This window comes from Myodes glareolus, chromosome 4 (genome assembly GCF_982192425.1).
Source record: "Myodes glareolus chromosome 4, mMyoGla1.1, whole genome shotgun sequence".
Lineage (NCBI taxonomy): Eukaryota > Metazoa > Chordata > Mammalia > Rodentia > Cricetidae > Myodes > Myodes glareolus.
In genome coordinates, this window is record NC_142029.1 from 89623632 (window position 1) to 89650296 (window position 26665).

The following is a 26665-nucleotide window of genomic DNA, read 5'->3' on the forward strand; positions in this document are numbered from 1 at the left end:
TGTCTGTACAATGTGCTAGAAAAATACAAAATTATGATGCAAACAACATCAACTTCAAATTTACTTAGTTTACTATGAAATAAGCTAAACAAGTCTGCCGTTCCATGCATACACAAACTAGACTTGGATGCTGTGGTGTTGATGTGACTACAGCCCATGTGAAGACTTAATCTTAATTGTGAACTTGAGTGTATCGAGAATATCTAGGAGATTCCTCGAACACTGCTCTTGGTGTATCAGTCACATTTCTAGACATGGTTAGGATATGAAGTCTCTGACCCAATTAATCTATCGAAGCCATAAACACATTCAAATTTTGGGCACATTATAAAAGAGTTACAGACTGAAATGGAGAAAAAAAGGACCGTGGGCTTTGAGGGTGTATCCTGTCCTGGTCCCTACCTACTCTGCTCAGCTATGAATCCTACATGTCATGACATGAGTTGCTCTGATCCTCTACATCCTGTCCAAAATGATGAAAATTTCTAAAATCATGAACTAAACTTGATCATTGCTCCATTATATTGTTTGACTCAGGTCACAGCAGTGAGAAACCGGATAGCATATGACTTCCATTCAGTGGACAAGAATGGAGTGAGATACTGAAACTAATGTCTGCTAGAACCGTGGCAGAAGAGGCACCACTAACCTGAAGATTCACAATGGGATGTGAGCTCTGTGATATTTGCTAATATTAAACCACTGTTCATAAAAACAAAGGTGATGTGAATAGGGGAAAGTTTGGCAAATATCCATTAGTGATGGAAGGATGGATGAAGAAAAGGAAGGAAAAGAGAATCTGAAAGGCAGAAGCAGTTGAGAGATGGGGAGCAGAGAGCATTGCTCTATTCCCAACTGAACTATCGACACATCAACAGCTGATGCTGATCCAGGCAGGTGTCAGGACTTGGGCAGTCCAGGGAACAGATGGGTCAGGGTCATGAGCCTTGAGAGCACAGGGAAGGAATAAGGACTCACCTGCAGCAGACCTGGGCAAGGAACGGCCCAGCCTCTAAAACTCATTACACAAAGATTGGTCGTTGCAACATGTAAAGTCCAGTGTGAGGCCATGATTGGTGAAAGTATTATTTAAGCAATGAGAAGAGCAATCCTGTTGCCCAAAGAGGATCTCATTACCTGTACAAGAAAAATAACAATGATTAGCCCTAACTATCTGTAAAATCAGAGTCTCAGAAATGAAGAGAATTAGGCTCCCCAGTGAACAGTATGCCAGCCACACTGAGGTGATTATAGTTATCACCTATCAACCTGTAATCTGGCTTGCAAACATGCCTTCCATTCCCAAATTACTCACTGGAATTTTTCACTTCAAATCCTCACAACCCTGAATATGTTTTCCAGAACGCTATAAAGACCATGCAGAGATCCTACTCAAAAATGTATCTTCGTCTGGCAAAGAAAGGTTGACAACCAGTACCAAATGTAAAGATAGAAGCCTTCTTCTGAATTTACATAGAAACACAGCCTTCCACAGTCTCTGCTCTGTCCTCAGGAGTGTAAAGAGGGCTGATTCATCCCTGAGCAGCAAACAAGGTCACCCAAGACCTCCGAGTATTGACATACCTTTAGACACTACCAGTATGCCACATTCCTGGTCGTCTTTAGCCTCACACTTGCTCTCTCCTTTCTCACACTCTCCATCAGAGTTTAGCATGTCACACTGCAAGCATGTCAGAGCTGAAGAGACAAAACCAAATATAAGAGGTTCATTCAGAGCACCCCATCAAGCATCAGGCAAGGAACAAAGCCTATTGCTATCATCAATGAAAATGAAACAGTTAAAGGAAAGAGCGGATGTAGGAGGAACTAACCTCTAAAGGGTAGCCCATGACCATAGACCCTAGGAATGATTTGAAAAGAGCCAAGTTTATCCACTTCAGGTATTGTAAATGGATTGGTTTGTGAGGAGGAAGATCAAAGCTCTGGCGTAGGGAGCTTGAGTCTACCTCCTATGAGCAGACAAGAACTCTCATCACTTTCTTATCTTCATCCTGTCATAAACCTTCCTGACATCATTTCCAATACAATTTTAGGCCTATACACAGGTAATTTGAGGAAATGAGAATGTTTGCTAAGAACGAAGAGGTGAACTAAACAACCAAAGAAAGGACACCAGGAGTAGAGGCACGACAAAGAGGAGGAGGAAGAAGAGAAGCCCATACTGTGTACCACAGAGGGAAGGGAGGATGGAGAGGAGAGGAAATGCATATGAAGGCTGTGGGGTCCATGTATAAAAGAAGTCAGGTCTTAGATCTTATTCCTGGTCTCCCAAACCCAATGCCCTTCCACAGTATCTCTGCCCACCAGCAATGTCCCCTTCCATCTGCCAGGATCTCACCTTGCAGGAAGCCCACCACTAGGGAGAGGCCCAGCAGGAGCATCAGGAAGTGCTTTCCCATGGCAGTGGGATCCCAGGGTAAGAGAGCAGCAGTGAGCTCGACTCAAGGCCTAGCCTCAGCAGTGCTTGCTTATATAAGAGCTCAGGCTAGAAGGGGAAGCCAATGGGATCCCAAGACAGTGGACTGAGCAGATAGCCTGAGGGAAGCAGGGATCCTATGTGCTTTATTATGCCTGCTCATTTTCACACCGCTACCCCATGGTTCTGGTCCTTCTGCATTCTTGTCCATGTATGTATTTCACTAACTATCAATTAGGGATGAATAGTGATAACATAGGAACTTTGAGACTGGGAGGCTGAGGAGCCTACAGGGAGCTACACACCCTAGGCTTACATCCGCACATAGAAGGAAACTGTTACCTTTAGCTTCTACATCCAGATTTCAAATTCCCTGACTCTTTTTGAGTGGAATATAATTAATTGCTCAATAAATCACTAAAACCCAAATTGCAGATTGGGGCTCATCTTCCTTGCAGAGTGCATTATCTACCTGGGGGTCAGATAGAAGGAGAAGAAAAACTATAGGTTCATGGAAGGATAGTGAGGTAGGAATACAAACTTTCATTCTGGGTCTGCTTTCCCTGTCCCACTGATGGAGTCAGGAAACTTAAAACACCACTGATGAAGCCAAAAGTACACAGAGATCATTTGTGATTTCTAAAAACCTCCCGAAAAGGTTCGTAGACAGAAATAAACTGTGCTTACCTAGAACCATAAGGATGGGAAACTTTGCTGGAAGGCCTCACTGACCAGAGGTCACGGTCTATCATTGTCTGGTGGCTTTTTACAATCTCAAGCTATTGGGACTCCATCCCCATTCCCAGTGACACTTCCTGAGCTTAACCCGCCCTTATCTGGAGAACATCTATGGGCTCCTGAAGGACTGACTATATCTTAAAGCGGTCTTTAAGCCCAGATTCCTGACTTATCTCTAGGGTGACCCAACGTGCCATTTCCTGCTAGAAGCCAGCCCAGCTGCATACGTGGTAACTAAGACTTATGGCAGGAGCTTTGCTATAGGGCCCCACTGCCACATACGAAGCCTGTGATCAGAGCATGCCACTTAATGAGAATTAGGGTTTGTCCCCAGGCTCCCCAATCCTATATGCTTCCTATGCTCTGGAATAAATCTGAGCTGATTCACTGAAGTGATCTCCTGGAGGGCTGTCTCAGTCAGACCCACAGCCACCAGAACCATGTACCCTAATTCTGTTCCCTCCACACTCTTGGACCAAAGCACCAATGATCTGGAGAAGGAAGCAGAACCTGCCTTCTCCTCATTCCCAAGTTGGAGCTTCCACAATTGCTTACACACCCATTGTAAAGACAGGGAAGACAGTGTGTCTTCTCCCTGGCAGAATAGTCCTTCAAACATACACATCTTTTCTGCAGGCACTTGGAGCACATGTGTCCTCCTCAATGTCACTTGTTATTTCAAGGCCACTACTTCAGGAGAGGCAGAGGAAAAACTCCCCAAAGTCAGACAGTATCAAACTATTATGGGGTGAAATAAAATTTGATATAGATCCTTTGATAGCTATTGTTGGTTATCGACTTGACTATATCTGGAAATAACTAAATAACCAGAGATTGGGTACACCTGTGAGGATTTTTGGTAATTAAATCATTTGAAGTGGGAAGGCCTGATTTTACTCCTGATCTTATAAGGTGGGAAGTTTCATCTTCAATCTTGGCTACCCCATCTGGGGCAGCCTATATAAATGAAGTAAAAGAAAGAGGCCATTGTTCTTTGCCTGATTGCCCTCACTCTCACTGGCGAATCCATTCTTTCACTGGCACTAGAGTCTACTTCTTTGGAAACCCAGAGTAAACTGAAGACCAGCTGGGATATCCAACATCATGCACTGATAACTACTGGATCCTTAGACCTTCTGTTAGTAGACAGTATAAACTGAGACTGGATTCTTAGACCTTCTGTTAGTAGACAGTGTAACCTGAGACTGGATTCTTAGACCTTCTGTTAGTAGACAGTGTAACCTGAGACTGCATTTTTGTTTTCAGGTCACCAAGACACAAATAATCACACAGAAACTGTATTAGTTACAAAACTGTTTGGCCAATTACTTAGGTGTAGTCTTACTCAACTCTTGCATCTTAAATTAACCCATTTCTATTAATCTATGTATTGCCTCGAGGCTGTGACTTAATGGTCATGTTCTGGTATCTTTCTCCTTTGGTGGCTACATGGCATATCCCTAGACTCCAACTACCCTCTCTGTTTCTGTTCAGATTTCCTGTCTGGATTTACTCTACTAAGCCATTGACTGAAACAGCTGTAATCATTATCCAAAATACAAAAGGACAACCCACATCAAGACAGACATTGTTGGACTACTTGGACCACATCCTATAAGCCACTTTAATAAGTCCCCATTCTCTAAGTTCTGTTCCAATAGAGAACCCTGACTAATATAGACCTCCTGGGTGACTCCATCCCTAGGAAGCTTTTTCAAATTAGTGTGAGTTCTCTTAGCTCCCATAGTCTTTTATTCTTGTTTTTCATTATTTGGTATGTCTTCATCTTCTGTTTCCAGCATCTTCTGACTTTCCACACCCCATGATACACTCTCTTCCTTTGCAAAATGCAGGTCAAGGAATTTAGGTTTACAGCCCTGTGACACCATGGCAGATCAGTACCAACATGAGCCATCAGATGTACCTCCTCAGCTGGAATTCACTATCAAAAAACATAAGACCTTTGTCCCATCACCAGTTTTACAGGGGTAAAATATAGAGACAAAAAAAATCAAAAGTAAAAGGCAAAATGACTACCAACAACTAGGTTCAGACTCTGACTGCTTGGAGTCCGATTAAGTGACTCATAATTTATTCTCTGAAAATGTGGAATCTATTTACAAATGCCCACAGACACCTCTCCCCAAATAAGTAGACTCACGAAAGAACATGTAATGTTATAAAATGTAGCATATAAAAAATAAGTGAGATTTTTATGCATTAATACTTACATGCCACTCAATTATATAGTGAATTCTTTATATCAGTTTTGTTTGGGAGACCCGCTACAGCAGAGATGTTTCACTATATTCATCTTTATACTAATTGCTAAGGCTTTCCAGTAGATACTAAAGTTGATTTGTTTAATTGTAAATACAATAAAACCTATGATTTATGTGTCATGTTTCTGCCAGCCTGGTGGCATTTAAAAAATGATCTCTATCCTGGTATGTCTTAGTTACAACTTTTATGATTTTAGGCATCAAAAAATTCTAATCAAGTGAATAAATAATGACCAAAAAGTCCTTTGTATCATAGAGTAGACTTGTTGTACAGAGAAGCTGATCCAAAGCCTGGGGAGATAGCTCAGAAAGGCTTGAAACCAAAGTGTGAAGTACTCAGGTTTGGTCCCCAGAACCCACTTCATCTGAACATGGCAGCACAAGCATTTGTAATTCTGTAATTCTCTGTAAAGATGAGAGATGGAGAGAGGAGAATCTTTCATGGGTGTCTAGCCTGGTGTACTCTGTGGTGAACAATTAGAGAGCATGCCTCAAACAAAGAGGAACGTGAGGACCAACACCTGAGATCATCCTCCGACCTCCACATGCAAGTTGTGGAATACGTGCTTTCCCCCACACATAAATCACGACACCTCTCACACATGGGAGAGGACATAGAAAATAAATTTAAATAAAAAATAATAAGTGAGAAGCTAACTAATTTATTTTCTAGTCAAATACCATACTACAGAACAGGCAATTGATATGAGACCAAGAGACCAATTCTCTCATTCTCTCTTTCATTCATTCTTTCTCTGATAACCTGGTCATTCCACACTGTATATCTTTTCCTACAGTTTCTATAAATTTGTGTCTGGTAAAGAATTACCATGGAACCTTGTGACATTGTTTCCATTACAATAGTACGCACCATATCGGCTTTAGGACAGATCTATCTTGCTACCCACAGATTCCTTAAATGCACTCCCTCCTCTGAAAAGGCATTGCCAGCAAGCTTCCTGGGAGACTTAACTTTCTAGATTACCTCCCAGAACAAACTCAAAATGAGAGTTTGTGGTTTTCTTCTTTCCCTATATATATCGATACAAAGGATTCCATACTTTTCCGCTTCTGAAATGTATTATGAAAGCAACTAGACTAAATTCCTCAAATATAGGGCAGTATTTCCCCAGATTGGGAACCAGAATCTTTCTCTGGATGTTTCCTTTTTGCAAAGGTGTGGCCAGAGAGAAGGTCACAGATCCCACTGTGATGGCTGAAGCACTGGGCCCACTGGATCCCATTACTTGAGGTCTTCAGACTAGGATAACTAGAAGCCCCAATGTGCTAGATCCAACATCAGCTGTTGTTCAAATCAAATCTGTAGCTCTGTCTCTCTGCACCCTCATAGGTGATACTGCACGTGGACCCCAGACTGACACTCATTCCTTCCTCCCACAGCATCAGAGACAGCCTGATTACAGTGATACTGTCCATTGCTCATCACCAACTTGGCACAGAAACTTCCAGCTGTTTCTGAAACTTATAAAAATGTCCTCGACTCTGTCATGTATGCCCGAACTTTCTTCAGAGTTCTTGCTCTCCTGCTGTCTATCTATAGCATCAAGTATTTCCCTAAAATATATCTTGCCCTACCGTATAATCAGTCACTATCTTGACACCTTCTACAGTTGATGGAACTAAGAATTTTTTTAGACAGTTTGTATTTAGAGGCTAGGACTAAAAAGAAGGTTCTGAAATAAGCTTATCTCTTTAAAAATCCATATCTATTCAATATAGTACTTTAAGTTCTATTTAGATCAATAATACAGTTAAAGAAAACCATAGGGATACACATTGGAAAGAAACAATGAAAGTGTCATTATAGGCAGACTATACAATATACAAGTCACCCCAAAAACCCTATCAGGGATGTAATATTAATTCAAAAAATCAATAGATCTCCTTTATAAAAATGACAAATGGGCTGAGAAAGAAGTCAGAGAGTCAACATCCTTTGGAATAGCCTCAAACAATAAAAATTTCTTGGACTAACTTTAATCATGCTAGTGAAAGACTTATATGACAAGAATTTCAAGTCTTTGAAAAAGAAAATGAAGAAGATATCAGATGTTGAAAAATTTCCCATGTTCATGGATCTGTATGAGTAACATAGTAAAAATCATTATCTTACCAAACTCAATTTACAGATCCATTAAAATCCAACACAATTATTCACAGATAATGAAAGAGCAATACTCAACTTCATATGCAAAAAAAAAAAAAGCTTGCATGGACTGGCTTTTCGGGATCCTGGTCTTTGTGGATGCTCACCTTCCTGGACCTGGAGGGAGGGGGGAGGAACTTGGATTTCCCACAGGGTAGGAAACCCTGACTGCTCTTGGGATTGGGGAGGGAGGAGGAGAGGGAGTCGGGGGAGCGGGAGCAGGAGGGTATTGGGAGGAGGGGAGGAAGTGGAAATTCTTTAAATAAATAAATAAGGAAATATATAAAAACAATTCAGGAGTGTGAAAACAATAAAAGCACTTCTGGAGTATCACCATCCCTGATTTTAAGCTCTACTACTGAGATATAGGAATAAAAGTCACATGGTATTTGTAGAACTTTAAGACAACTCTGAGGCTTCTAAGCCTTAGTGCTTTCCCCCTCCCCTGAGACCAAGGAATCTAACAATTACCCACACATGTACTAAAATTTGGAAACTTTCCACTCCCTGAGTCTTTGAGAATGTTCTCCAGATAGAACTGAGTTGTTAAAATTGAGGCAAGGTAACCCTTTTATGTTGACTTAGTTCCTGATGTTTTTACTCAGTCCCTGGAAACAGGTCAAAATAACCCTCAAATGTTTCCTCTTACCCCACCTGACTGACAACCGCCCTCCAGTCCTGGCTCAGACTAATCATTGCTAATAGCCCTTTGAATAAGCCAATCCCAAGAGTTGAAAATCAACCCCCAAGTTTCCCCTGCCTTGTTTCCATGGCGTTTTGCTTTAAAAGTAGCCTGTACCAGCTATTTGGGGTCTTTCTGGCTTCTCAAATGCTGAAGGACCCTGTTGTGACAGAATTAATTAAAATTCTCAACTTTTTACATCAACTGAGGTTTCAGAGGGTTTTCTTGGGGCAACTCCTCCTCAGTAAGTAGACTCCAGGGTCCAACAGTATTGACATAAAAACAGATACATGAATTGATGGAATGAATTCAAATACCCAGATGTAAACCTACACAGTAATGGAAACCTGATTTTTGACAAAGAAGCTAAAATTATACCATGAAGAAACAAGAAAGTATCTTCAGCATATGGTACTGGTCTAACTGGATGCTGACATGTCAAAGAACGCAAATCGATCTATATTTATCATGCTGCGTAAAACTCAAGTCCAAGGTGATCAAAGACCTCAACTAAAATCCAAATACATTAAACCCAACAGAAGAGAAAGTGGGAAATAATGTCAAATGCACTGTAACAGGAGACAACCTCCTCAACAGAACACTAATAGCACAGGCCCTAAGTTCAAGCACAACATTTATTAAATGGGATTTCATGAAACAGAAAAGTTTCTGTAAGACAAAGGGTACTATCAATAGGACAAAACAGCAGCCTAGAGAATGAGAAAAGATTTTCATCAATCTCGCACCTGACAGAGGGCTGATTGCAAAGTACATACATAACTCAAGAAACTTGATATGAGCAAAGGAAATAACCCAATTAAAAAATGGGTTGCAGATCTAAGCAGAGAATTTTCAACGGAAGGATCTCAAATGGCTGAGAAAGGCTTAAGGAGATATCCAACATCCTTAGCCATCAGGGAAATGCAAATCAAAATGACTCTGAAGTTTAATCTCACACCTTTCAGAATGACTAAGATCAAAAACACAAGCTCATGCAGGAGAGGATGTGGAACAAGAAAAAAACTCCTCCATTGCTGGAGGAACTGCTAGGGGTGCATTTCAGGGTCAAGTAGAAGCCTGGATTAGGGGAATCTCCCAGGAGTCTAGCAATAGTGGATAAGAAACCTGAACTGGCCATCTCCTGTGACCAGATTGGTGCCTGCCCCAATTGTCATCCAGCAACTGATGGAGGCAAATTCAGAGAACTACAGTTAAACAGTAGGTGGAGCTAAGAAATCCTTGCATGGAGGAGGAGGAAAAAACAGTGTAGGAGATAAGAGGGGTCGAGGACACCATGGGAAGACTCACACAATCAACCAACCTGGGTGACAGGGACTCGCAGAGACTGAACTGAAAACCAGAACACCTCCATGAGACTCACCTAGGCACTATACAGTTACAGTTGTATAAATTGGCATTGACCATCTTAGAGTGGGAAAACGGGTGTCTCCAACTCTTTTGGCTATTCTTTTCCCAGCCTTAATATATGGGTATTTGCTAAGTCTTAGTGCAACTTGGTGTGCCATGTTTTATTGATACTCATAGGAAACCAGCCCTTTCCAGGATAGAGATGGAAGAGAAGGGGATTTCGGTGTGGGAAGAGGGAATGGAGGAGAAGAACTGGCATAGGATAATGAGGGGAGGGGGACTGAAGCTGGAATGTAAAATAAATAATGAATAAAAAAAGAAAGAAAAGAAAATGGCCACTTTGAATTACAGATCAATTGCTTTCAAAAATGGTGGTGGAATAGTTACACAAACTAGCTCACCTTGTTAACACAGTGTTAGGGTCAAATGTAATTTTTTTCCATGTATGGTGTTATGTTCCTTTAAGGAAAACTTTGAAGGTGTATACAATTGTTGGACTTAAGATAACAAGTTTAAGAGAAGAATGCACATGAGGCAATGTTTAAAATAACAATTCAGCAGAAAGAGACCCGGGTTTAGATATTGGGCAAAGATGACTGTTGAATTGCTGATTTGGTACAACAGAGTCATTGTAAAATCCAATGGCCAAAAGAAGTCCCTGTTCTCTCTTTGATGTGGGAAGTCCTTTTGTATATGTGTTGCTTTTATTGGTTAATAAATAAAGAAGCTGCTTTGGCCTGTGATAGGGCAGATTAGAGCTATGCGGGGAAACTAAACTGAGTGATGCTGGTAGGAAGAAGTCAGAGTCAGGGAGAAGTCATGTAGCAACCAGAGGGGAAAGACGCTAGCTGCCAGCTGGAATCTTGATGGTAGACCACGAGCCTCATGGTAAAATATAAAATCATGAAAATGGGTTAATTTAAGATGTAGGAGTTATCCAGAAATACACTTGAGCTATTGGCCAAACAGTATTGCAAATAATATAGTTTCAGTGTGATTATTTCAGGGCTGAACAGCTGGGCGGTTGGGAAACAAACAAGTGACCTCCTTCCTACTTCAGGTGTTTTTTTCTTTTTTCTGCATGTATGTCTGTAGCACATGTATGCCTGGTGCCCTTGGAGGCCAGAGGAGGGAATCAGATCCACTGTAACTGGAGTTACAAGTGACTGTGAATGGCCATGTAGGTGATGAGAATCAAACCCTGTTCCTCTGAAAGAGCGGCCAGTATCTAACCACTGAGACATCTCTCCATCCCCAAATCCTTATGCTCTTTAAGAACTCTAGCTCAATTATCCCATTCCCCCAAGCTCTCCCCAACCCTCCCCTTTGCCTTTCTTTCTCCCCATCTCTGCTTGCCTCCAATCCACCCCCTCCCCATTCTCTCAACTTTTGCCCGACGATCTTGTCAACTTCCCATATCCCTGAGGATAAATATATGTTTTTCTTTGGGTTCACCTTCTAATTTAGCTTCTCTAGGATCACGAACTATAGGCTCAGTGTCCTTTGTTTATGGCTAGAGTTTGCTTATGAGGGAGTACATACCATATTCTTCTTCTTGGGTCTGGGTTATCTCACTCAGTAAAGTGTTTTCTATTTCAATCCATGTAGGAAGGGTGAATATGGGAGTAGGGAAGAAGTTATCCTAATGAAGGGAGCCATTTTAAGATTGGCTAGAGTCTTGGCTCCAGAGAGTTTCCCAGGTGTCCAAGGGGATTTCCCCAGCAAGTTCAGTGGGCAGCAGAGGAGAGGGTGCCTGAACAGGCCTTATCCTATAGGCACACTGATGAATATCTTGTGTATCACCATAGAACCTTCATCCGACAATGGATGGAGATAGAGACAGAGATCCACATTGGACCACTGGACTGAGCTCCCAAGGTCCAAATGAGGAGCAGAAGGAGAGAGAACATGAGCAAGGAAGTCAGGACCGTGATGGGGGCATCCACCCACTGAGACAGTGGGACTGATCTAATGAGAGCTCACCAAGGCCAGGTGGACTGGAAATGATGGAACATGTGATCAAACTGGACTCTCTGAAAGAGGCTGACCATGAGGGCTGACTGAGAAGCCGAGGACAATGACACGGTTTTTTGATTGTACTGCATGGACTGGCCTTGTGGGAGCCTCATCTCTTTGGATGCTCACCTTCTTAGACCTGGAGGGAGGGAGAGGAGGACCTTGAACTTCCCACAGGGCAGGAAACCCTGACTGATCTTAGGACAGGAGAGATAGAAGGAGAGGTAGTGGGGGGGCTGGGAGGATATTGGGAGGAGGGGAGGAAGTGGAAATATTTATAAATGAATGAATGAATGAAAAAAATAAACAAAAAACTTTGGTTCAGAAAATAATTCTCAAATTAAATACAAAAATCATTTGCTTGATTCCTTTAGGATGTCAGTCCAGAACAGAAAACCTACATAGTAGACAGCTTGTGAACAGTAGATATGTATTTCTCTTGAAGGATAATAAATGAAAGATGAGGTTCCCAGTAGATTCAGTTTCTCATGAGGGCATTTCCTAGTTTATACATAGCCCCCTTTTCCACGTCCTCACAATGGAGGACAGAACAGGAAGCCCTTGTGTTTGTGTCTTTGAGAAGGGAGTGAATCTCATTTGGAGGGCTGCACACTAATGATCTAATCACATCTATAGACCATCAGGAATTTGATCTCAACAAATGATTTTGTTGTAGGTTATACATCCACTCTGTAAGATTCAGAAGAGAAATTCACAGTGCATCACAAATTATGAGATGCAATAAGCCCTCCATTAGCTCAGATACATTACTAAATATCTGAGAAGTTATAGGAAGAATCTAAGACTTTGTTTAGAATATGAAAAAGATTTTCTCTAGTTAACAAACCTGACTTAAATAACAGGACAGAAACTTGACTAAGGGTAAGATTCTGGCAGTAAATGGACAAGTGAAAGGCATTGAGTGTCCTGTCCACAGCAACGGGCAGATTCAACCACTGTCCATGTACCTGAATGGCTGACACAAGAGAACAAAGACACCAATGACCGACAGTGCCAAGAGCAGGGATGGACATGGAGCAGTTTCAATACTGCAGTAATTGCAGTAACACTGCAGAAGTCTGCAGGTTCCTGGGAAGCTGATCTATTCTCCTGTGTATCACTGGTCATACACTAGTATTTTCCTAAGAAAACTGGGAAGAGGCCACAGGAAGAACTGCAGGAACTCATTAACCATTGATGGAGTGTGTGCCAGTCATCCTTGTGCCCATGATCCTGAAATTTTAGAAAGCAGGCAGATCAAGCCAGGAGCAGAGAGCCAGGAAGCAGCACCCTTCCCACCATGGCATCTGCATCCATTCCTGCCCACAGGTTCCTGCCCTCACTGCTTTTGATGATGAACTGTGATCTGAACTGTGAGCAAAATAAACCCTTTCCTTCTGAAGTTTCTTTTGGTTATGGTGTTTCGCCACAGCAATAGTAACCCTACCTGGACAACAGGGAAAAGCAAAGGGGTCAACTAAGGCAGAACAGGACAAGGTCTGACCTTGAAGCCTGTCACAGGAATGCTCATCGCCACAACAAATAAAATTCTTTGTCTGATTTCTCTCCCCATTGGTATCAATGAAGTCCACTCTGCACATTCATGGGCAGTGAGTGGAGCTTATCACCTGATGAGGAAGAAGGACAAAGAAAGTCTTCAGTACCTGAAGGAAGAGTCAGTGACTCAATAAATGAGCAGACTCAGGCTCCCAGGTGAAAGGTCCACCAGGTACACAGAGGTGGCTGAAGTGGCCTCTCTGGATAGTCAGGGCTCCACCCTTAATCCAGCCCAATTCCCAAGAGTTCAGGGTAGGATTTTAGAGTCCAAACCCTTCCATCTCTAGGAATGTTCACATACAAGGACACCAAGGACCACTTAGAGATCTATCAAGAAACATTTCTTTCTCCTCCTAAAATGAACTTTGGTCTGAACTACAATCAGCAGCTACCAATACCAAAAGTATACAAGACATTTCCAACATTCACAGGGCAACGGGATACGGAGGCTGAAAGGCAAAATCAGTGTGAGGGGCTCTTTCAGGGCCCAGTGTCAAGTATCACATGGGAACTGGTCAATGACTAAGAAAAAATTGTCAGGGAAGGAGCCATCCCAAGCAGAGCTGACCCTTACAGGAGGCCCATGATAATTTGAGGAGAGCCAGGCGGCTTCCTTACCCTTAGTCCTGGGAAAGGACAGATTTACAGAGGAAGATAAAAGCTCTAATGCAGAAGACTGATCCTACCATTAGGACTAGAAAATTCTTCCTATTCCTTCATAGTCTTATCTTGTAAAGAACCTTGCTTGCCCACTGTCAACCCAAACTTAGGTCCACCAACAATGACACCAAGGACATTAAAAGTTTTAAGGGTGTGAAGAAGAAAAGAGGAAAGAGAGGAAGGTAAGGTACTTGAGGACAAGAAAAAGGAGACTCTGGTGTTCACAAAGGAGAAAGGAAGAGTGGAGAAGTGGGAATGAAGAGTACAGTGATTTCTGCTAGAGGTATTCAGGTCTATTTTCATCCTCCTCTCATCTGCAAAAGAAACACACTTCAGTAATTGGTGCATCTGTTCCCCAGCACTAGCCCTACCATCTGCCAGTGTCTCATCTTACAGGAGGCCCACCAGCAAGAAGGAGTCCAGCATGGGCAGCAGGAAGTGCTTTTCCATGGCAGTGGAATCCCAGGGTCAGAGAGAAGCAGAGGGCAGGACAGAGCCCTCAGGGCCCATCCTGGGCTAGTCCAGCATCTAGAAAATCCCAGGCAGTGAGGATCAGCCTTGAGAATTCCAGACCAGGAACTGAGCAGATAGCCTTGAGGAAGCCATATCCTAGGTATCCTACATTCCTCACTGGCTCTGCTCACCTTCGCTCCCATAGCCAGTGAACAGGGACTTTTGACTTCCTTCCCACAAATGTTTTACTATCTTCCAAGTGAGATTAAAAGAATGAGTGTGTGTGTTTGGGGGTACCCCACACAATGTTCCCTGATTTTCTAGTTAGAATAAAATTACTTTTAGGAACTTGCTGCATCTAGAGTTTAAATTTCCTGCTTTAATGGAAATACAATGTTCTGCTCTTCAATAAAACCTTAAAGCTAAAATATCAGATATGGTCTTATTATTCATGCAGATGATAATTAGTCTTTCAAAACTCAATTGGAAAAATAGGGAAATATGGGGAGATACTAAAAGCATGAAAAGAAAACAAAAAAGCATGGGTTCTTCTTTATGGGTCTACATTATATATAAACAACAATTCCATCTTCACAGGGTTCCCAGCAACTGGCAGCTATGCTATGTTGACAGGAGAGAACCAAAACAAACCATTTATGCCTTGTAACTGTTTGTGAACCTGCCATCGTCAGGGAGACCTGCATGGCTAGACAGTAATTAAGGTACAGACAATGCCTTTAGACACAGCAAATCAAAAGATGGCCCTCTCCATCATCCTGGAAGCCATCTGAAATAGGCATTGATCATCTAGACTTACTAAACACAGATTTTCACATACTCCTCCAGACTGCCAATCTGGAGAGTTTCAAGCTTGCACGATGTTAGATGGGATTCTGCTGTGCCCAACATAGAGCATCAACAATCATGCATAGGAGAACAAACTTAGTTTATCTTGTACCTTCTCACTGGTCCAGCTGTACATTTAACTCACTTGGAAGCAAACCGGAATGTTTTATGAGTGAATTTTTACAATATGAAAACATTAACAATCCATTACAATTTTGATTTCCATTTTATTATGAATTACCACAAATACAGGAACAGGGAAGATGGATGAAAATGAGGAATTTAAAGTGTGTTTTATTGAATCAGGACCAGGGAAGAATTTGACCACTGCTTTTGTTCCTTCTATGGAGAAATTGTCTCTATTTGTGGAAAGATCCAGAGAAACTGTCAGTCATTTTGAGTTTTCCAACCAGTAATGTCTATATAACCCTAGCACTAAGCTACTCTCAGACTTTTGCAGAATTTCTTATTAAAGCTGTCCCTGATTTGGCTTCTCATCAGGAAAGAATGAAGGCACAGCTCCATTCAGTGTTCAGTAATAGTCTAAAGAGTCCCTTGTCTTTTCCAGATTTCCGTTCAAACTAAATCTGGATTCATGGATTCAATGAAGAAAAGAGTCTCAGAGTTGGTGAGTGTGAATCAGGTTTAATGTTTTATCCAGAGACATTTTAAGTTGTATCTTGAACACTAGAAAAATAGAGAGATGCTCAGTAAAGAAAAAAGACATAGATTTATGGAGGAGAGAGCAGAGGTTTGAGAAAGGAATGGGCATGAGAGTGCCATTCAGAGATTTATTAAGAAAACAAGGGCCTGGTGAACACAGGAAAGAAGGTATGACTGTCCCTTGATGTGAGAAAGCATCATGAGTGACAGTCCAACATCCCAGAGATACTGTGACAGGGTCATGAGGTAGGAGAGCATTATAGACTCCATGGAAACAGAAGCGTTAGCTTAAAGTGAAAGAATGGAGATAGCCACACAGAGAGAGCATGGGAAGGTGAACCTGATTTGTGTGTGTGTGTTTGTGTGTGTGTGTGTGTGTGTGTGTGTGTGTGTGTGTGTGTGAGAGAGAGAGAGAGAGAGAGAGAGAGAGAGAGATTCAGAGATAAACACTAAAAATTAAAAATTGCTTTTATACTGTTTTCCAGAAGACAAGAAGCCTGGCCACTGCTATAATCTAATTTCTGTATAGGCATCAGTATTGTTTTCTGCATGGGGCAGAAATAAGCAATTACATTTTTTTTGACATTCCTGTTACATCTATAGGTGACAGGGCTGTATCAACATGATGTGGGTGACATGACCTGGCTTTCCTTGTTTTGGTTCTTAAAATACCAGGCCCATGTTCTAACCATGAAAAAATGTGTGATTGGGCTCCTTTAGGGAGTGTATGGATTAGTTGTTATTACAATGAGTGTATATTATATTTCGGTTACTCTCCAGCTAATTTCTAAAGGTGTCTAAACACCACCATCCTTTAAACTTTTCTCTGAGTGTAATTTACTTTAATGTAAAATGCTTAGAGACTTTTCATATAAAACAAGTGTAAGGGGGATTTATCAGGGTAGTCATGAGACGAAAATGTGAGAATCTCAAGATTATACATCATTTAACAAAAAACAAACAAAAAAAGATTATACATCATTTTGGTTCATTTATCATCTTTCATATCTTATCCAATTTCCTCTCTGTTGCTGTGACAAACCCAATGACCAAATGAATCCTGACTGAGGAAAAGGCTTATTTCAGCTTGCATATTTAGGCTATGGTCTGTCATTGAAGGAAATAAGAGCAAGGACTCAAGAACTGAACAGAAATCATGGGGGAGCAATATGCCTTGGCTGCCTCACTTATTTCTGCTCAGCTAGATTTCCTCTGTCTAGGGCTGACACTGCCCTCTGATATCAATTATCCAACAAGAACAGCAGCAGTGACTCACAGGCCAATGTGGTTCAGTCAGTTTTTCAGTTTAGGTTTTCTTTTCAAAGGCATGTCATGTTGACAACAACGTCTGACCAGGACATCTGCTTGATGTGTGTTAGGGAATATGGAATATCTCCAAGGCTTTACCCATGGTGTCTGAAGTTTCCTGATTCACCAGCAGGACACGAAACCCACTCTTATCATGTGTGTTAGGTAATATCCAATATCTCCAAGGCTTTACTCATGGTGCCTGAAGCTTCCTGACTCACTAGCAGGACATGAAAACCAGTCTTACAATGAAGGGCTGGTTTTCCTTCCCAGGCTTTCCTCAAAGTCCTCTAACTTTTCCTGTCTGTGTATGACTGTGGCCTACATGGAAGATGGACTGAATTTGATCTTTGTCCTTCCGGTTTTGTTGAACAACTAAGAAATACCCAGGTACATACACCATTTCCAGGAACACAGTTTTAACATTTAGATGTATCAAGTTGAGAGAAGTAGTTTCCTTTGGTACAGAATGTCAGTGCACCGTGTGACAGCGCACAACACACAGGCTAAATCAGACACTTGTTGGTAATACGCATGCAGGCCAGTCATGGATTGTGATACATGATTAGTGTATTGTTCATGGCCAGTAAGCATTTCAAAGTTGACATTAAGTTCAAATTGCAAATTTATATGGGCTTGTGTCTCTGCTACATCATCATAGGCAGTACCACTGGAGGAAAACTGAGGGATCAAGAACAGCATTTGACATAGTGTACCAATTGTAATGGATTCGATGCTACGTGACCCACTGTCTGAGAACCTGCTCAAACACTAAAACTTGTTTCTTCCACATGTACTGACTTTTTGGGATTCTAGTCTGTTTGGACGCTCACCTTCCTAGACCTGGAGGGAGGGGGGAGGAACTTGGACTTCCCACAGGGCAGGAAACTCTGACTGCTTTTAGGACTGGAGAGGGAGGAAGAGAGAGAGTGGGGAGAGCAGGAAGGTATTGGGAGGAGGGGAGGAAGTGGAAATTTTTATAAATAAATAAATAAATAAATAAATAAATAAAAATAAGGGGAATCAGGGCCATATTCATTAGCTGCCTTTCTAATAAAGGTCAAATCTGCAAGTGGAGTAAGGACCTAAGATTGAACAGCAACATTGGGGCCCACATTGACAGGGAAGGAAAGGATTGGTAGGAGGCAACTGTTGGTATGAGGCAATTACAGGTTACTCTGAGGGGGAGATTTAGGGACAGGTGGCATTGCCATGGTCCTTTTTTCAACCTCCATATGGCCAGAGGGCTGAAAATCTTCCCCAAAATAGACAGACTCAGTGGGACAAAGTACTGTGAGGGACAAAGCACAGGAACGTTTAGGTTGGGGTTTCGTCTCATCTCCTGGTGAGATACATGATACAGCAGAGGGGCCTCCAATTAGAGGGAGGAAGCCTTTTGCACAAGGTTTCCCATGACAGGGAATAGAGGAAAGTGTCAAACTTGTGGAAGTAGCAGCCCACTGAAGAGAATGTTCCAATTCCAAAAGGAAAAGGAGATTCAAGCACAGTCAAATGGCCAATGTCTTTCAGTGAATTAAGAGACCAGCCTCTGCCCTAACAACTCATAAATGGTGTTCACATAACCAGATTAGTTGAAAAGAGAGACTAGGAAAGGAACAGTCTCAGTAATTTACAGGGACTGTAGGGAAAGGAAAGTCGTATCTGAGAACCAGTGTGCTGCTTATGAGTGAAGGACTTCGGGGTTTGTTATGCCACAGTCATACGCTCACACAGTCTCTCTGGGCAAAAAGAACTGGTCGGAGGGTCCTTTATTGGTTCTGCCTCCTGGGTGGCCAGCCTTATGTGAAGGTAGTGGAAAGAATCAAATCACAGTGGAAATTTCCTAACCAGGATGACAAACAGGGGAAAGAAAAGAAAATGTAGGAGTAGGAAAGAAAGTCCCAACCCACCAAGGGATTAGAAAACTACAATAGGTGTCAACTCACTGAAAACAGCCAAAGGGACAAACTCAAGGTGCCAGCAGAGAATCGGGATGGGCACAGCAGTTGGATCAGCAAGCAAGCAAGGAAAATGCCCTAAAGAGGGTAAGAAGAACCCAAAAAGAGAGCACAAAGAAAGGATTCACCCAGGTTGGGTGTCAGTTGTAGTTTTTGTGGGCTTGTTGCTGCTGCCTGTTGTGTGATCCCTGCTCACCCGGGGGGGAGGGGGTGTGAAGAGGCAATGACACAAACTCCAAAAGAGTCCAAAGCAGAAGCTCTTTATTGTAAAACCGTTGGGGAGTTTGATGGGGTTAGGGAAATTAAACTGCTGCAGGGAAGTTTCTGGTTGGTCCTTTTGAAACTGGCAGTCACTGCTGGTGTGTTGTGGTTGGCTAGGAGTACGGCATCATCAGTTACCATACTTTTGGTTCACTGACAGGTTGTCTTAGCCAATTTCACTTACTCATTGTGAGTTTGCATGTGCTTGCTTGTGCTTGTGCTCTTGCCCTGCCTCATGGACAGACACCTTGAACTTCAATTGTCAGCTGCTGCTCCTCTGACAAGGCCACGGATAACATGGAAGGGCTGCGGTGACACTGAAGATGGAGTCCCATGGAAGGACTGCCATGACATTACATACAGGGTGACATGGAAGGGCTGCTGTGACAATACATAGAGGTAATATTGAAGAGCTATAGTGATGCTGCATAAGGAGTAAAGGGCCTATGAAGAAAGCCTGTAGATCTTTGTATTTCTTCTGCAGTTGCCATGCATGTGTCTTTTGCATGTGACACAAATTCCTTGGTAGATTCTTATTGTGTCTCCTTTCATGAGAAATTGCTTCCTGGGGCAATTCAGAAACAGTGTTCATGTGGGATGTCTTGCTATATATGTGTTGCTTTCATTGCTTTGTGAACAAAGCTGCTTTGGCCTATGACAGGGCAGAATATATCCAGGCTGGAAGGGATACAGAGAGAGAGAGTAAGCAGAGTCAGGGAGACACCTTGTGGCTGTCCAAGAAGCAAGAGATAATAAACTACAAGCCTCCTGGTAAAATACAAAATAATAGAAATGGGTCAATATAACATATAAAAGCTACCAAAAAATATCCCTGAATTGTTAGCCAAACAATTAATATAATTTGTGTGATTATTCAGGTCTGGGTGGCCAGAAACGAATGAGCAATCTCCAACTACATTGTGTCTTCGACATTTGACTTCATTCTGCCAGTTTATCTCTACATTCTGTGGGCCAAAGTGGTTTTCAGAGTTTCTTGTAAGAATTTCTATAGGGTATTGAACAAGGTTTCTGTCCCATATGGTCCCACAGCTTTTCAACCCCAAAGAAGCACAGAGAGGTCTACATTAATCATAAACTGGCTGACCTATTATCACAGGCTTCTTCATAACTAATCCTTACATCTTATGTTAGCCCATAATTCCTGTCTGTGATAGCTATGTAGCTTGGTACCTTTCATCAACAAGGCATTCTCATCTTGCTTTCTCTCTGTCTGGGTGACAACTGCAGACTGACCTTTCCTCTTCCCAGAATTCTCCTGTTCTCATCGCCCCACCTTTACTTTCTGCCCAGCTACTGGCCAATCAGGATTTCATTAAAAATAATACAAGTGACAGGATAAAAAGACCATTGTTCCACAGTAATTGGGGACTGCAAGTTCCCAAATAATGACATGTACACTTATTATCAATCAACAAAGTTTGACTTTGGTGTAGGCATGTTCCCAACTCTATCTTATAACTATATACAATAAAGCTTCTATTAATCTATGCTTTTCTGTGTGGCTTTTTAACTGTTCCTGCTCTGTATGACTGACTCCCTCCATGTCTTGCTGGCATTAGATTCATTTCCAGCTCCTCACTCTGTCCAGAAGTCCCACATAACCTCTCTTGCCTACTTATTGTCCACTTCGGTCCTTATTAAACAAATCATGTGCCTTAGGCAGGCAAAGGAAAACAGTAACACATCTTTATCAGTTTAATCAAATATCCCCCAACTCCTCATTTCCATTTGCTGTCATGTTTCTGTTTCTTGTATGTCAGGACTTCTGTAAGACCTTCATAGTATTCTGCTGACAGTTAAAGAATGACCTGATATATTATTTGCTTAGCAAAAGTTTACTTTTAGCTTAAAAACTGTACTTCTTGATTATAGCACTCTAATCTATGTGTGCTACTGATTTACATTTAACCTTTCAGTATTTGAAATCTGTCACTGCATTGTCTCCTACGTTAGTGTTTCTGATGAATGTGTGGCATAGCTTCTAATTTTGATCATCAAATAAAGTGACCTTCATTATTGTGGTTTTTCAGATGGTTGAAGGTATAATTTTCAACATTTATCATATTTGGGATTTTTTATGCTTGCTGGATGTGTTTTTATGATTTTCATTTCTTCTTTAGAAAAGATTGGCAGTTACATTTTCATATATATGAATTATGTGTATATATATATACATATATACACAGAATATATATATTCTGTCCATTGATTTTCTATACCAGAAAGAAATCATCTATGCCAAAATATTTGGTGTTTTCCACAACTTTTACATCATGAGTCCTGGTTTCTTCTTGCTTTATCTGTTTGTGCTTTCCTTTGAATTTATTTGTTTGTTTGCTTGTTTCTTTGTTTTTATTTATTGTGGCAGAGTTTTATGTAGACCAGCATGGACTCCTACTTGCTATGCAGCCAATGATTGCTTTGAACTTCTTATTTTGGTTTCCAACTCCCTAGCTGGGTTTACATGTGTTCTTTACCACACTCAGTTTTACGTGGTGAGGGGGATTGAACTCTACCAAATGAATTACACCCTCTTTTTCCCATTCATTTGTTCTTATGATGAAGCCTTTTTCAACTAAGATTCAAGGAATGCTAGGAACATAGCACCGCTGCCAATTGCTGGGAACCCTGTGAAGATGGAATTGTTGTTTATATAGAATGTGGACCCATAAAGAAGAACCCATGCTTTTTTTTTCTTCTTTTTGTTTTCTTCTCATGCTTTTAGTATCTCCCCATATTTCCCTATTTTTCCAATTGAGCTTTGAAAGACTAATTATCACCTGCATGCATAACAAGACCACATCTGATATTTTAGTTTTAAGGTTTTATTGAGGAGCAGTATATTATATTTCCATTAAAGCAGGAAATTTAATATCTAGATGTAGCAGGTTCCTGAAAGTATTTTCCTTCTGACTGGAAAATCAGGGAACATTGTATGGGGTAAACCCCCACCACCACACACTCATTCCTTTAATCTCACTTGGAAGTTAGTAAAATATTTGTGGGAAGGAAGTCAAAAGTCCCTGGTCACTGGTTGTGGGAGTGGAGGTGAGCAGAGCCAGTGAGGAATGTAGGATACCTAGGATATGGCTTCCTCAAGGCTATCTGCTCAGTTCCTGGTCTGGAATTCTCATGGAATCCTCACTGCCTGAGCTCTGGGCTTTTCTAGATGCTTGTCTAGCCCAGGGTGGGCCCTGAGGACTCTGTCCTGCCCTCTGCTTCTCTCTGAGCCTGGGATTCCACCGCCATGGGAAAGCACCTCCTGCTGCCCATGCTGGACGCTTTCTTGCTAGTGGGCCTCCTGTAAGATGAGACACTGGCAGATGGTAGGGCTGGTGCTGGGGAGCAGACACACTGATTACTGAAGTGTGTTTCTTATGCAAATGAGAGGAACAGGAAAATGGACCTGAATACCTTTAGCAGCAATCACTGCATTCTTCATTCCCACTTCTCCACACCCCCATTTCTCCCCTTGCCTTTGTTGTGAACAGCAGAGTCTCCTTTCCCTCTTTCTTGCCCTCAAGTATTTCACCTTCCTCTTTTTCCTCTCTTCTTCTTCACACCCTTAAAACTTTTAATGTCTTTGGTGTCATTGTTGGCGGATCTAAGTTTGGGTTGACAGTTGGGCAAACAGGGTTCTTGACAAGATAAGACAATGAAGGAATAGGATGATTTTTCTAGTCCTAATGGTAGGATCAGTCTCCTGCATTAGAACTTTTATCTTCCTCTATAAATCTGTCCTTTCCCGGCATTTAGGGTAAAGAAGCCTCCTGGCTCTCCTCAAATTATCATAGGCCTCCTGTAGGGGTCAGCTCTACTTGGTACAATTCCTTTCCTGTCCATTTTTTCTCAGTCATTGACCAGTTCCCATGTGATACTTGACACTGGGCCCTGAAAGAGCCCCTAACACTGCTTTTGCCTTTCAGTCTCCACAAGTGTCCAGTGTGGTCTGTTTAGTTCTACTAGGGTTTGTGAGGAGCTCTTTGGGTCATCTCTACAGATAAGGTTTTCCTGGGAGATCTCACATGACCTGAAGAAGGCAACTCTATCTATGGCTCCAGGGGTGAAAGCAGAGAGTGTGGAAGGCTGTGTTTCTTGCTTCCCTGTGAATGTTGGAAATGTCTTGTATACTTTTGGTATTGGTAGCTGCTGATTGTAGTTCAGACCAAAGTTCATTTTAGGAGGAGAAAGAAATGTTTCTTGATAGATATCTAAGTGGTCCTCAGGGGTCTTGTATGTGAACATTCCCAGAGATGGAAGGGTTTGGACTCTAAAATCCTACCCTGAACTCTTGGGAATTGGGCTGGATTAAGGATGGAGCCCTGACAATCCAAAGATGCCACTTCAGCCACCTCTGTGTGCCTGGTGGACCTTTCACCTGCGGGCCTGAGTCTGCTCATTTATTGACTCACTGACTCTTCCTACAGGTACTGAAGACTTTCTTTGTCCTTCTTCCTCATCAGGTGGTAAGCTCCACTCACAGTCCAGGAATGTGCAGAGTCGGTTTCATTGATACCAACAGGGTACGAAATCAGACAAAAATTTCATGTGTTGTGGTGATAAGCATTCCTCTGACAGGCTTCAAGGCCAGACCTTGTCCTTTTCTGCCATAGTTGACCCCTTCACCCTTCCCTGTTGTCTAGGTGGGGTTACTATTGCTGTGGCGAAGCACCATAACCAAAAGAAACTTGGAAAGGAAAGGGTTTACTTTGCTCACAGTTCATCATCTGAAGCTGTGAGGGCAGGAACCTGTGGGCAGGAATGGATGCAAATACCATGTGGGGAGGGGTGGTGCTTCCTGGCTCTCTGCTCCTGGCTTGACCTGCCTGCTTTCTAAAACTTCAGGATCATGGGCACAAGGATGACAGGCCCACACTCCCTCAACAGTTAATGAGTTCCTGCAGTTCTTCCTGAGGCATGTTCCCAGTTTTCTTAGGAAAATAATAATGTATGACAAGTGATACACAGGAGAATAGATCAGCTTCCCAGGAACCCGCAGACTCCTGCAGTGTTACTGCAATTACTGCAGTATTGAAGCTGCTCCATGTCCATTCCTGCTCTTGGCACTGTCGGTCATTGGTGTGTTTGATCTCTGTTGTCAGCCATTCAGGCACATGGACAGTGGTTGAGCTTGCACGTCGCTGTGGAAGGAGACACTCAATGCCTTTCACTTGTCCATTTACTGCCAGAATCTCACCCTTAGTCAAGTTTCTGTCCTGTTATTTAAGTCAGATTTGTTAACCAGAGAAAATCCTTCGCATATTCTAAACAAAGTCTTAGATTTTTCCTATACCTTTTCAGATATTTAACAATGTGTACCCATTAGCAAGAGATTTTAATTTTAATGATATAGATTCTAGTTTTATCAACTATTATTTTAAAACACTCTAATGGATGTGTCTTAGCTAATGGGAGGGTTATTGCTTCTCATAATTTGTGATGCACTGTCAATTTCTCTTCTGAGTCCTGCGAAGTGGATGTGTAATCTACACCATAATCATATATTGAAATCAAATTCCTGATGGTTTATAGATGTGATTACATCATATGTGTGCAGCCCTCAAAATGAGATTCACTCCCTCATTAAAGGCACAAACACAAGGGCTTCATGTTCTCTCCTCCATTGTGAGGACGTGGAGAAGGGGGCTGTGTATGAAATTGGAAATGCCCTCACCAGAAACTGAATCTGTTGGGAACCTCATCTTTCATTTACTACCCTTCAAGAGAAATAAATATCTACTCTTCACAAGCTGCCTGCGATGTAGATTTTCTGTACTGGACTAGCATCGTAAGAGAACTAAGCAAATGATTTTTGTATTTTATTTGAGAATTATTTTCTGAACCACAGTTCCTTTTTTATATTATTTATTTATTGATTTATGAAAATTTCCACTTCCGTCCCTCCTCCCAATACCCTCCCATTCCCCCAATCACAGTCCCTCTCCCTCTGTCCTAAGATCAGTCAGGGTTTCCTGCAGTGTGGGAAGTCCAAGGTCCTCCTCCTCCCTCCAGGTCTAAGAAGGTGAGCATCCAAAGAGACGAGGCTCCCACAAGGCCAGTCCATGCAGTACAATCAAAACTCAGTGCCATTGTCCTTGGCTTCTCAGTCAGCCCTCATTGTCAGCCATTTTCAGAGAGTCCAGTTTGATCACATGCTCCATCATTTCCAGTCCAGCTGGCCTTGGTGAGCTCTCATTAGATCAGTCCCATTGTCTCAGTGGGTGGATGCCCCCATCATGCTCCTGACTTCCTTGCTCATGTTCTCTCTCCTTCTGCTCCTCATTTGGACCTTGGGAGCTCAGTCCAGTGCTCCAATGTGGGTCTCTGTCTCTATCTCCATCCATCACCAAACAAAGGTTTTATGCAAGATATTCATCAGTGTGGCTTTACGATAAGGCCAGTTCAGGCACCCTCTCCTCTGCTGCCCACTGAACTAGTTGGGGAAATCCCTTGGACACTCGGGAACCCCTCTAGAGCCAAGACTCTAGCCAACCCTAAAATGGCTCCCATCGTTAGGATAACTTCTTCCCTGCTCGCATATCCACCCTTCCTACATGGATGGAAATAGAAAACACTTTACTGAGTGAGATAACCCAGACCCAAGAAGACGAATATGGTATGTACTCACTCATAAGCAAACTCTAGCCATAAACAAAGGACACTGAGCCTGTAGTTTGTGATCCTAGAGAAGCTAAATTAGAAGGTGAACCCAAAGAAAAACATATATTTATCCTCAGGGATATGGGAAGTTAACAAGATTGTTGGGCAAAAGTTGGGAGCAGGGTGGTGGGTTTGGATTGGGGTGAAGGGGAGGTGGGGAGAAAGAAGGGAGAAGGGGAAGATTGGGGAGAGCTTGAGGGAATAGGATAATTGAACCAGAGTTCTTAAAGAGCTTAATGATTTGGGGCTGGAGAGATGTCTCAGTGGTTAGATACTGGCCGCACTTTAGGGGAACAGGGTTTGATTCTCATCAAACATGTGGCCACTCACAGTCACATGTAACTCCAGTTACAGTGAATCTGATGCCCTCCTCTGACCTCCAAGGGCACCAGGCATACATCTGCTACAGACATACATGCAGAAAAAAAAACACCTGTAGTAGGAGGAAGCCACTTGTTTGTTTCCTAACTGCCCGGCTGCTCAGCCCAAAAATACTCACACTGAAACTATATTATTTGCAATACTGTTTGGCCAATAGCTTATGTGTATTTATGGCTAACTTCTACATCTTAAATGAACCCATTTTCA

The 26665-nt window shown here is 42.1% G+C and overlaps 1 protein-coding gene across 1 annotated transcript; it reads right to left on the reverse strand.

Moving 5' to 3' along the window:
* Positions 1-1012: 1012 nt before the first annotated feature.
* Positions 1013-2420, reverse strand: LOC148122378 (prostate and testis expressed protein 14-like). The gene is made up of 3 exons (XM_087905084.1): positions 2360-2420; positions 1585-1698; positions 1013-1137 (listed from the first exon to the last, which is right to left on the reverse strand). Exons 1-3 carry the CDS (start codon positions 2418-2420, stop codon positions 1013-1015), a joined length of 300 nt encoding a protein of 99 aa, XP_087761210.1.
* Between the last annotated feature and the right edge of the window lie 24245 nt (positions 2421-26665).